The sequence below is a fragment of the Vipera berus genome (genome assembly GCF_964194415.1).
Source record: "Vipera berus genome assembly, chromosome: 1".
Lineage (NCBI taxonomy): Eukaryota > Metazoa > Chordata > Lepidosauria > Squamata > Viperidae > Vipera > Vipera berus.
Genome location: NC_138202.1, coordinates 323,684,186 through 323,696,749, shown reverse-complemented (window position 1 = coordinate 323,696,749; position 12,564 = coordinate 323,684,186). Strand labels below are relative to the sequence as shown.

Below are 12,564 nucleotides of genomic sequence, written 5' to 3'. Positions count from 1 at the left end.
GAAGGCATCTTTTTCCTACTTACAGGTTTATTCAACTCAGCTTGTTGTCAGGCTTTGAATGGGTTTAACTGGCAAAGGAAGGTGATGTTGGCTTATGCTGGAAGGATGCTTCTTACATGGAAAAATAAGATTTTGTCCTATTTTGAAGCATCGCTGTTGCTGCAAGTCATGTGATTGTCAAGTTGAGAATTGCTGATTCTGAAAAAGGCTAATGATAGCTTGACCACTCGCTGTTCTTGAAAATATGTACTGTATTTGAACTCCCAGAAAGATAAGAGACTCTGAGTCATCCTGTTATTGTAATCTACTTTCCAGATCCTGAAGCGCCTTCCATCTGTTGTCTCTAGAGCAGGCATGTCAAACACAAGGCTTATTTATTCAATTTCTAGAGTCATTATATTTAAAAATGGAGAGAATGTTCTCCTATATCACACCTTATTTCAGACATGTCAAACACAAGGCCCGGGGGCCGGATCCGGCCCGCGAAGTGGTTTCATGCGGCCCACGAAGCCATCCTGGAAACAGTGAGGGAATGGCTCCCACTGCCTTGGCCCTGGCCCAGAGACCCTCCTTCTGCCAGAGACCCTCAGATCTGTCCCACTCCTGCCCAGGCCCCCATAGGCAACCTTGATGCGAACGATGTAGAGCTGGCCACGCCCACCCAGTAGGCCATACGCACTCTAGCCACGCCCACCCAGTAGGCCACGCCCACCCTGGCCATACCCACCCGGCCCCGAGGGCAACCGCAATGCTGATGCAGCCCTCAATGAAATTGAGTTTGACACCCCTGCTCTAGAACATAAAAATACCACTTTGGTTTGTCTTCCTTGAATATTGGCAGAAGTCTCCAGAAAAGAAACTCTTTGACATTTGGAGAAATTTCAGAACAAAATATGATAGTAAGTCCACTGAAGATTTCAGTGGTCCAAGAAACAATATGAGTCCTGATTATCAATCCTTGTCAAGTAATAGTATGAACACATACTATTAAATTAAAATTAAATTAAATGAACCCCAGACATAAAAAATGGTACAATGCTATCTTCTAATATTTATTTAGGTTGACCAAAAGTATGGCCCTTTCCCAATTGTCAGAATTGTCAGAGACCGTTCTTTCTCACCATTAGGCTCAGCAGGAACTCATTAGGTTTCTTGAAGCTGAAAGATTGAGAGGGAGGACTGAGTGTTGCAAATGAGCCACCTGACAATAAATGCTGAGCAATTTCCTGTGGCAATTAGTTGTGGAACATGCCGATATTCTCAGTTTCAGGGAAGTTGATGCACAACTTATTCCATACAGAACTTGCAGTTGCATACACCAGTTTACCTTTCACATGTACAAGTGTTCTCCAGTAATCCCTCTTTTAACTATAAAGAACGTTGAGTAAGTACCAAACCTAGCTCAAATGTTGATAAGATTTTCAGCATCAAACCATTTTTCTGAGAGCAGCAAAGCCTGAGAGTTGATACAAAATAATGAGGAATTTGAAAATAATCTATTATACACCCCTGAGAACACATACATTTAATATTTAACTCCAAAATCTGCTGGGCTTCTACAGTATAACTGGCCTCCCACATAAATAATTTAGAATCCTTTCATATTTCTACCTTCTTTATAGAAAAAGCTATGGAAAATTTTTGCCTGAGGCTGATGTCTTGGTTGATTTGTCCCAAAATGATCTTCTCCTCTTGAGATCTGGGAACAGGTTTAACAGCTGAACAGATACACGAGAAGAAGCTCTTGAAGCATTTGAAATCTCTTTCAGGACAACTGGGAAGCCCTTTTCCTTGTCTCTGGTTTCCACTTAAATTTCCTCAGTGTATCATTGACTAACTTGTCTTGTTAAATGACCTCACATGTACTGTAGCTTTAAATTTGGAATCAATATTTTATTATTTCAGCCAGAAGTTTTAATACAATGTGCCAGTATAAAAGATGTGAGGGGGGCAGCCACTCACATTAAGTTTTCTTTCACCCTTTTCTGAGGATAAAGGTGACTACAAAGTCTCAGAGCAGCCTGGAAGTGGGGAAACTGCTAAAGAGACCATCAGCAAAGAAATCTGTGTGGAAACGGCTCTCCTTGAGCCCTGCTCTCTTAACTTGGGATCTGAAAAAGAAATTTATATCAATGAAAATATCCCTGCATGACTACAACATTTTGAATGGTCATCAGCCAAGACTGTTTTTTTCAGCCCTTGTGTTTTTATCATAGACAGCCAGTGACAGTGAAGGCAGCAAGGAAGTGAAGGTAACAGGGAAAAATCCCATGACTGAGGAAACTTCTCCTCTTATAGGGAGCTGCAAAGAGCATGAATCAAGCCCACATAGCTTTATTCATGTAATTCAACTGCAAAAATTTAAGGTGATGACTGTGTGCCCAAATAAGGCTCTGTCTTCGCTAATGGCTGTTCCCTGAAACAGGATGTGGAAAGAAGATCCATACATGTTCCTTTGGTGTTGTCCACTGGTTCTGCAATAGATTACTCCCACAGAAATGGAGGGCAGCACCCATTTGGAAGGACCTTCCCCTTGGGGCTTATAATGCACAAGTCTCACACACCCTTCTGGAGTGATCTTCTGAGGCATCAAAGGATCAAGATAGACTAAATTCCTTTCATTCTGTTCTCCTCATCTGGATATCTACATACAGTACAAGACAGTAGAGCTTCTCTCTTAGTATGGCCACCACAGTTAGGCAGAAGAGGGACAGAAGAGGACTTCCTCCTCCAATTTGTGTATTGACTGCAGTTGTTGCTTTTATCAAGTACATGAAAAGAACCACCCCAAGAATACTTTTCTGCACAGCAGGAAAACAGAATTAGATCTGTGCGTACTCATTTACATAAAAAGTATTGCTTTGTGATTAACAGCATGTTCTTACTTTAAAAACTACAACATAATTCTCTTTTACCAAAAAAAATCTAAATGGAACAAGCATTGGAGCTAAAAGACATTTCTCTGCTCTATCCATTTCTATTGTGTCAGAAATACACTATGTATATTTACATTGTATACATGCTAATTTTATGTAATTTTTTTCATAAAATATATACATTTTTAAAGGATGATTCCTTCCACAACAGGAAAACCACACTGGCATAAATGGATTGTTCCAAAGAAAAGTGTGTATTTATGTAATTATATGCACGCACACACACACTGTCTGAATATTTTGGTGCATTTCCTTCCAATACTTTTGAATTAGCATGACTAAATGCATAGATAAAATGCTCTTGATTTGTTGTAGCATTTCCAATATTTGTGATTGTATCATTTCTTTTGAACTTGGTAATCATTGATGAAGTACAGCATATCAATTTTCCTCCAAAATATAGCTTAGAGTAAATTGTATTTTTTGCCCATAAGTCCATTATTCTATTGTAATTACTTCTTTGAAGTTTGCATCTACTTTATCATACAACTTTTTTATTTGTTTTGTCTCCGTGTCATATTTCAATAACAATATATTCCCCTAATAGATTATCTTGGTTAACTATTCTAAATTCTGCCCTTTTTCTCAAAGTTCCTCCTTTCTTGAGTTCAGTTTTTATTTTTCCAGCAATCAACCATGGTGAATTCCTACCTTCACAGAACAGTTCTTACTATGGCTTTAGTCTGTTTTCCAAGTCTGAGTACAACATTATTAGCATCCTTCTTACTGTAGTTGTCTTCAAAGTAAAAGGCATCTGACAATAATGCTAATGGTGAAATTACCAGATATATCCTTGTTTTTTAGACGATTCCATATTTTTAACAAACTTTGCCTTATAATATGCTTCTTCTCATACTTCTCTTGTTTTTTCATACCATAAATACCTATGAAATCTATTGACTAAGTCAGTCCCTACTACAATTGATATTCTGCTGTTTAGGGTTTTTATCCATTCTGTTATCCACAATAAACAGCTCACTTGATAATATAATTTCAGTTTAGGAAATTCAAATCCACCTCCTTCTTTTAAGTCTTGTTAAATTTTGAATCTTACTTATTAAGTATCTTAATATTAAATTCCATGACATGTTGAACTGGAAATACAATATAAGACATAGTTTGCAAATCAACTGAGTTCAATTTAATTTTAAATAATATTACCTGTATTTAGTATCTGCAGCAAGAATAAACATGTTATGTGAAATGAAATGTGCTGTTGCAGTTTTATTCCAAAAAGAGTTACATGAAACAAAAATAACACGTGGAACAATTAAAATTAATCAGAATGCAAGCAATATAAATTCTTAGCTTCCCAAATATTCAGTATATACCTCAAGATTGAAAACAGTGATGAGTCCTCTTCCCAAAATGTCCAAATACATCTAAATAATAAATTTTAAAAATAAGTTAAAAATAGCCCAAAGGGTAAGACTGATCGTATTGGGTATAGCTGTTTTCCTTTAGAGTCAGGTGCAATCCACTCCACACTCCTTAAGTAAACTCTAGCTCAGCTGGCAAAACAAAAGAACATCTTGCTTTTCATGTTCATATGAGAGACCTTGTCCTTCAACTTCTCTGAAGAACAAATGAAGGCTTTTTTTCCAATCTAACGTTTCTTCTTGTTGGAGATTCAAATAAATTTTAACCAAAGGTAAAATATTACAAAGCAAAACCTATTTTCACCAAAACCCCAAAGGGAACAGTTCAAATTATTGCAATGTTTCCCCTATATTAACAATTTTGGAAGGAAGCAATGGATTAGCTCTCTATTTCTTGTAGTCTAGTCAGTGAATCATTTTCCACACATATACTTTTATATAGCAAAAGAACATACTGAAGTACTTACAATGTATAAGATTCAACTTACAGAAAAACTTTTAAGCTCACCAATGAATCTACCAATAAATATAGCTGGGCCTACATTTTTTTTAGTGAAAGTAGGGAAGAATGTAAACGATTATACAGACAGATTTTATCTATGTCTTATAATACTAGACAACATCAAAAGTTAAAATATTTGGATGCTATCACTAAAAAGATTTCTGATCAACTGATTTGAAGTCATATAAAATATAGTTATTTTCAATATAGTATGTTCTTTGTGTTGAAAGGCAGAAAGGTGTTTAGGAATATACAAAAGTACAAAAAGAATCTGTCTGCAGTTCATTAACCCAAATATATTTTTCCCAGCAATTATATGGCACTTGCAGTGCATATCATAGCTGTATTATCTCAGGAAAAGTATATCTGCTTTATGGAGTTGCAGGTTGTAGCTCCATTCGTTTCCCACAAACTCTGAAACAGAACCAACTTATAGTATTATCCTTATGTTATAGTTAGTATATTAAATATTTAGAAAGCAAACTGACAATTATGCACTTAAACTTTTTACATGACAATTTGAAAATTATATACTGAAATCCATTGCTTTACTGCATTTAAATTATCCTGCTTACATTAAAATATTTCTCACAATTTCAAAAGGAATCCAGATTACGTCTCTCTTCTACTGTATGTCACAATCTCCACCCTTATTGGGATCTTCTCTCTCAAGTCTAATCAATTTCTTCTCAATTTCAACCTATAGTATGAAAGCAAAAGAAATGGGATTAAAAATCCTTATATTATTAGTGACATTCCTATTTAATAATAGCCATTATTGAAATAGAATATAAATGGAATACTAACAGAACACTGAAGATAAATATATACAACAAAAGAAAACATGTTGCTGTGATACTGACTTAAGACCACCATCCCATCTCATTAAAAATATAAAAAGTAGTATCCGTGTATTCTAATGTGACCCCAGCAGAAATGTGCATGGTCCACTTCACCTATTTTACCTCAATCAACAGAAGCATTTATATTATAAATAAGCCCTGCTTAAAAATTTAGAATAAAAATGTTGTAATAAGCTGTGAAAGCAATCACAGAAAATTATTAAATCTAAAACTTACAGAAAAATAAAAATGGGGTTTCCTGAGCTGTAGAAGCATCATGTTAGTTGAATGAGCCCACTGACATAATCCTTTGTGCCATAATATACAGAGAACAAGAGTTTTGAGACTTATTCAGAAGAACAGACTTCTTTGCTTGCTATAATCCTTCAGTAATTTAAAAATTAAAGGCACAAATAAAGCAAAGTTTATATTAGTCTATGTGCTTGATCATGCCAGCTAGCTGTTTCCTGCCATTCTATAGGGATTTACAATGGTTACCACTGGCTCGTTTAATACATATCATCTTGTCTCAATCATGACCCTCAGTAAACAGTAAACAGTATAAATAAATGTTTTCCATTTATTTTTTCTGGCTGGCAGGATAAAAAGTTGTGGGCAGGTCGTGTGATAAGCCAGTTGCTCTGGTAGATGATTTGGGAAGTTTTAAGATAGAGACAACCACTAGAAAGGTTTGTGCAGCAGAGAAATAAGGCAGTTGGTCGAACAGGATGCACTGACAATTAAAGCTACATTTTATATGTTATCCAAACATAAGCATTGTACTAGTGCTGGATAAGGTTCCACTGAATAGCAATTACATTATCAGATGCATGTCTTAGCAAAAGACATACAATTAAATAAAGTTAAATATGATTATGGTAAGTGTAGATTGGCATTTGATTAAGCAGGAACAAAAAGACATTACCTGGCAATTATAACATGCTTTCTGAATCACATGTTTCTGAGGCTGTACATCCCTATCAATACCCCATGATTTCAGTTCAGTTCCCGAGGCACATGCATCAGACACAACAAACTGCACTACAGCAAAAGGTCTCCAATCGGAAGGGATTTCTTGATCTGAGCCAAGTTCTAGTTTGAAAGACAAACTGTGCAAATGATCTGGATCTTGGAAAGAAAGAGGGGACAATATTATAGCAAAGCTTTACAAAGACAGCTGGCTGAGAGAACAATCAAGCCATTGAAGTTTTTGGAAGGACTGGATAGTGCAATTCTATGGGATAGTTAAGTAGTTTGACAAGAAACAACAATAATAAAGGGCCACTAAATAACCTCTGGAATATTTGCCCCCGTCTTAAATTTTGATCTGTACCATTTTTTTAACCAAAACATAATATAACACTAGCAGATAGAATTCAAATTTGTTGGGCAATCATAACAAACATAGAAGAGTCCAGCATACCAAATACTTGATATCACAAAGTATTAATTCTGGCAATACAGTATATTCAATATATTTTCTATCCACTTGCTGTTCAAAATATACAAAATTACTTCTTGCCATTTTACATTAAACTTTGTATTCATTCTTTTTTGCATATATTTGAGGACATAAATGCAGCTATCATCTGATAAGATTTCAGATTTATATAGCTATCTTTAACAGGAGAGAATATAGAATTTCTAGAGGAACTTGTTAAGCAGTTCTATGCATATTTTTGTTTTTCAAGGCTAATGCATATTTAGCCACTGTATTTAGAAAATATACTTGTAACCATCTATGGAGAGAAGTATACTTGGATCGAACTCAATAAAAGATTTTCCCAAAAGACACATTCTAACATAACTCTAGGGCCATTTAAGAAGAAATGTATAAAACAGGTTTAAATGATATCTTGTCAATCAACATTGGTTTTATAAAATATAATTGGTTGTGATTTGGCAAGATATTTTGCACAGGTGGATAGAATAATTCAGAATTTGAGATTAAACAAGCAAAAGCAATGATAAACATTCAAAACATATCCCTATGTATACTAAAATGATATCTACTATATATCATCATACTCACTGTTAGCAATGGAAGTATGCTAGCCAGAATGAAATAGGCATGGTCTTCCACTATATCATATATTTTATTTACTTGACCATTAATCCTTCCACTAATATCTTATTTCTGTCATATTAATAGGCTACTGAAATAATTCAATTCAATTCTCTTACAGCATTTATATAAAATAATTTTCTAAAAATCATTTACTTGAGTTTTTATCTGGTAGTCTGTCAATTTTCCACACAATAGCTCTATAGGCACTTTCATACTTGGCTGTTCCAACTGAGACATGAATAATGGAGTCAGATTCAACCTCATTTAAAGAGCCAAGGCAAGTTCTTCTGTTCATTTTTGCTTTCAGAGATCTCTGTCTTTGGAGATTCATAGTCCAAAGAGTTTTGTTCCATTGTGAGGGAACAGGAAAGTGAACCATTACATTCTCACAGTGTTTTGCAGGGTATGAATATGCTGAAGACATGTTTATGAAAGCTTGCAGTTCGACATAAGCTCCTTGAACGACTAACAAGGCTTTGACAGAAAATGGAAGATCTGATCCATTATATTCTGTCCTATAACGCATTAGTTCTACTCTACAGCCATCTGGTGGTGTAAATTTGATTATTCTTGATTGCTCAAATTCTTGTTTCTTCACACATTGATGAAAGTGATAGTCACTAATTTTGATCCATTTTTTCTTAATGTCTGACTCGAAATAATGTTCATCCCTCTTTTGAAGCTCCAAGTCATTTAGTGTCATAAAGCACTCAGAATTACCATTCAAAAAGTTTAATGAATAAATATGAGTTATGACAGCAGTTTCAATTAACCTCTCTTCTGCTTTACTAATTGTCCCCCAAAAATTATCCACTATTTCCACAATCATTTCTTGTTCTTCGTAATGTCTCTTTGGTTTTGAAATAGCAGGAAGCTTCATTAACTCTTCCTCAACTATCATTAGGAAGTCAGTGAAGTCACTGTAATCAGTTGTTCCTAATTTCAGCATCTGTTCGATCTCTGCTTCATGAACTACTTCAGTTTTAGGGTACTTCTTTTTCTCTGTATATGTCACATATTCAATTTTCACTGTATGGATTTTTCCAGAGATGTTGCAGTTCTCTAACTTTGGTTCTGAAAGCCTGCAAAATGGTTGCAGCTGGAATTCTTTGAAAGGTTTTTCAAGACCTTTTTCATAATACATTTGTAGGATTCCTCCTGATAAAACTCTAAGGTAAATAGGACCCCACTGCCTTGATGACATCATATTTTTCTTTTCAGGAATCCTCAACATGAAAGGCCAGCCATCTATTCTCTGGCTGCTAAAAAGACTGCTTGGAATAAATGAAGAAAGGCCATCTCTAGTGCACATACATGGAACTGGCCTCAAAGCTCTTTCAGTGTTTGAAGTTTCTGTTTTCAAGTGTTCAAGCCTCTCACAAATATAATTGAATGAACCTTGGTTTAGGCTTTTCTGATCTGGCCAGCTTTTCTTCCCTTTAGAAGAACAATCTCTTTCAAAATCTGACTCTTTTCCACATCCATGAAAGCTGGACAAAGACATAGTACATGAATCTTCTGACCAAAATGGATTAGAGAAAGCAGAGTCACTTGAAACATTCTGAAACAAGGTCTGTGAGTCTAAGGAATTTTCCAATTTCTTTGAGTTTTCTTGATGCATTGGTTTTGGAGCAGAGAATTCTGAACTGTGTACAGGCTGAGATATTCCAATCAATTTTTGAGAAGATGGTTCAATCAGTGGGAAATGATTAATGTTGGATGACAATTCTGGAACAGGACTTAGAAAATGAGTTCCTCCTGATTTGGGAAGGCAAGGACTGACAGGATAGTCTCTGGTGGGTGTGCAGAGTGGAGAATTGCTGGGGGGATCGGGGCTATAGTAGTAGTCACTTAGAGGAGATGAGAGAGAAGTACAGGTGATGGAAGACAATTGGTTTGAAAAATCTTGCATTTGAGGCAGTGTGAGTTTAAGCCCATTTGGTCTGCAAATATTGTCATTTTCTTTTGCCCTCTGAGGAGACTGGGATTCGTCGTCAAAAGTAACCCAGTTTGCACTATTTGCAGTAAACATCTTGTTGTAGAAATCTGATAAAAACCGAGCAAAAGTTTCATGTGTAATTCATCTGTTAAAAAGAAGGGGGGGAGTAAGAAAAATATTTATTGACATATTTATTTCAATCAGTGTAATTTTCAGGTTCAGAAACATGTGAAATGAATGCTTAATGGCATTAGACAAAAAAATCCATATTTTGTGTTTAAAAATACCTGTTATCAATAAATATATTCAATATGCAATTGCTAAAGACTGGATGGATAAAGGAACTGGACATCCCTATTTTGTATAAATTCTCTTAAATATCAGTATTTTTAAACATTTAAAAATGTTAAATCAGTATTTTCAATACATCTTTGATTATGGCTTATTCAAAAGGAATTACATTTTTATAGAAAGAGAGTCAATAAATCATAATGGTTTTGGAGATGGAGAAAGAATAGTGCTGCATTAAAAGTTACATTTTTCAATTGTCCTAAAGTTGTTATGTTCTGGGGAAAAATAAGAACATAGATTAATTTTATTTAAGGTATTTTTTTAAAAAACATAAAAACTGAGACAACAGACAACAGAATTGGTTTCTTCCGGCTCTTACTGCTAAAAGATAAGTCTTTCAACAATGTATGGCCCAATTATTTCAAAGATTGAAGATATTATGTTATTTGTCACTTATTAAAAGTTGCTTATAGACATGGATTAGATATGAATTATTACAATGCAGTATAGTCATCTTTTATGAAATTGTTGTATAAAATTTTATCCACATACACATTTCTTAGAGGACCTTATAAATATATAAAAAAGAATTATCCTCTTTATATTGGAATATTGCTTCAAGAAGGAAGCAAGGCTTATAACAGTGACACAGTACTTGGTCATAAGAATGAAACAATGAAAATACAATAATATTCTACTTATTTTAAAATTAGCATGGCTCTGTTGGAATTGTACATTTGTACAATTGTACAATTTAGGAAATAAAGTACAAATGAAACAGTTGTTTTTGTTATTGACTTAAAAAATCCTGATTTGAATAACTCCGATAAACTCCATTTCATCAGTCTTCTGCACACGTCTGAAAATATAGTTTATAAAAATAATTACCATAACACTTATTTTCAATCAATGCAACCTTTCCATTTTTTGAAGACTATAATATTCAAATTTAAAATTGTCAAAGTTCAAACCAGGATTTTTAGAGAGAAACAAGTATTGAAAATATTACTGAATATTTTAAACAGGATATAAAGAGAATAGAAAAAGGTGCAGGATAGTTCATACTGCTCCTCTGCATACTATTACTTTAAGAATTCACTCTAATTATGCACATATAACTGTAATCTTACTTTTTAATTGCTGAATATTCTATTAAGACATAGCAGTATATAAGTTTCCTGCTATTTTTAATTACAGTACATGCTTATTTGTTTCCTGGCTTGCTGTAAATAAGTTTCTACTTTATGTTCATGGTAATAAAATATTTTGTTTTATTTACTATGAAATTGGTAATCTGAATTTTCATTTTATTTCAGCCATTAGCAAAGCAAAAACATATTTGACAGGATGAAGATTTCATCATAAATACAAGGCATATTTTTAATGTGCTCAACTATTTCTTTTCTTTTCATGTTATTCCCATATTTCTCTAAGTAGTCTAAACCAATTGCAAACGGAACATGCCTGAAAAGCAGCTCAGTCATAAACAATAATCCATTCAGGATTTTGGAAACATTACTGCTCAAACCAGACAAATGTTTCTTGCTCAAAACTGCATTTTATTTTATTCCATCTATACAACTCTAAAAATGTACCTTATTTTTTTGTTCAACACTCAAAACAGCTTCTTTTGAGACCAAAATATTATGTACATCTCTAGCTTGTAATCTCTGGGTTTCACAAAGCTGCTCAGTGCTAACAGGCCCTCTGAGAAACATATGGAAAATACATCCTCAACCGGAATGGAACAACTTGCCACGGCCAACTCACAATGAACAACTCACTGTGGGACATCTTGCCAAGGACAATTTAACAATTCAATTCAATTATTTTAAATAAATAAAAAAATATTTTATTTTTTGTTATTCACATTTCATACTGTCCCTCCTTTTGCATCCTTTCTTTAATGATTCTGTTCCACCATTTCTTTGATATTAGTGTAACTCTTATCCCTCAGTGAGTTGTCCCACAGCAGGTTGGTTGTGGCAAGTTGTTCCGCGGTGAGTTGGCCATGACAAGTTGGCTATGGTGAGTTGACCATGGCAAATTGTCATAGACCTTCCCCAACTACTGTCAGGGAAGCTCGGTTATCAGTAGTATGTAATACTATCCATCTATCAGAAGAGTGGAATCTGCTAGGAGAATGGATTCTCTTTCCATTTCAAAAATAATCTAGTAGTTTGGACATTTAGCAGAGCATATCTGAGCAGACAAGGAAGGTAGGAAAGGAAATACCCTAGAAAAGCAGAAGTACTCTGGAAGTAGCCCTGTACTTTCAAATAGTTGTGATACTGAATTTTATTATACACAGAAGACTGATCACACTTCAAGATCACAGTGATAAAAGAAATAGATTTACCTAGCATGTTAGTTAATTTTTCTTAATTTAAGAAAAAATGTAACAATATAAGAATGAGTTTTGTAAACTGTAAATCCACAACAACCTTGATCCAGATGGTCTGCACTTCATATTTATTGTTCATATGCAATCATATTTCATTTGGTTTCTTCTAGAGCATAACAGATGCATCCCCACAATTTAATGCTGAGACTTATAGAACCACTTCAGGCACTGCTAATTACTTTTAAATCTATGTCAGCCTCATA

At 34.5% G+C, this 12,564-nt stretch overlaps 1 protein-coding gene across 2 annotated transcripts in view; it reads right to left on the bottom strand.

Annotated features, from left to right (window-relative positions):
* Positions 1-1,878: 1,878 nt before the first annotated feature.
* Positions 1,879-12,564, bottom strand: part of LOC308675886 (stonin-1-like) — a 30,525-nt gene continuing 19,839 nt past the window's right edge. The window contains exons 2-6 of one of the 2 annotated variants that reach the window (XM_081341501.1): positions 7,881-9,811; positions 6,585-6,787; positions 5,393-5,517; positions 4,268-4,318; positions 1,879-2,111 (exon numbers count right to left, since the gene is read on the bottom strand). In XM_081341501.1, the coding sequence (XP_081197627.1) occupies positions 5,443-5,517; positions 6,585-6,787; positions 7,881-9,759 (2,157 nt within the window). In that variant the 5' untranslated portion in view covers positions 9,760-9,811 and the 3' untranslated portion in view covers positions 1,879-2,111; positions 4,268-4,318; positions 5,393-5,442. The remainder of the gene's footprint in view (positions 2,112-4,267; positions 4,319-5,392; positions 5,518-6,584; positions 6,788-7,880; positions 9,812-12,564) is intronic. The other variant, XM_081341502.1, reaches the window with a different exon arrangement.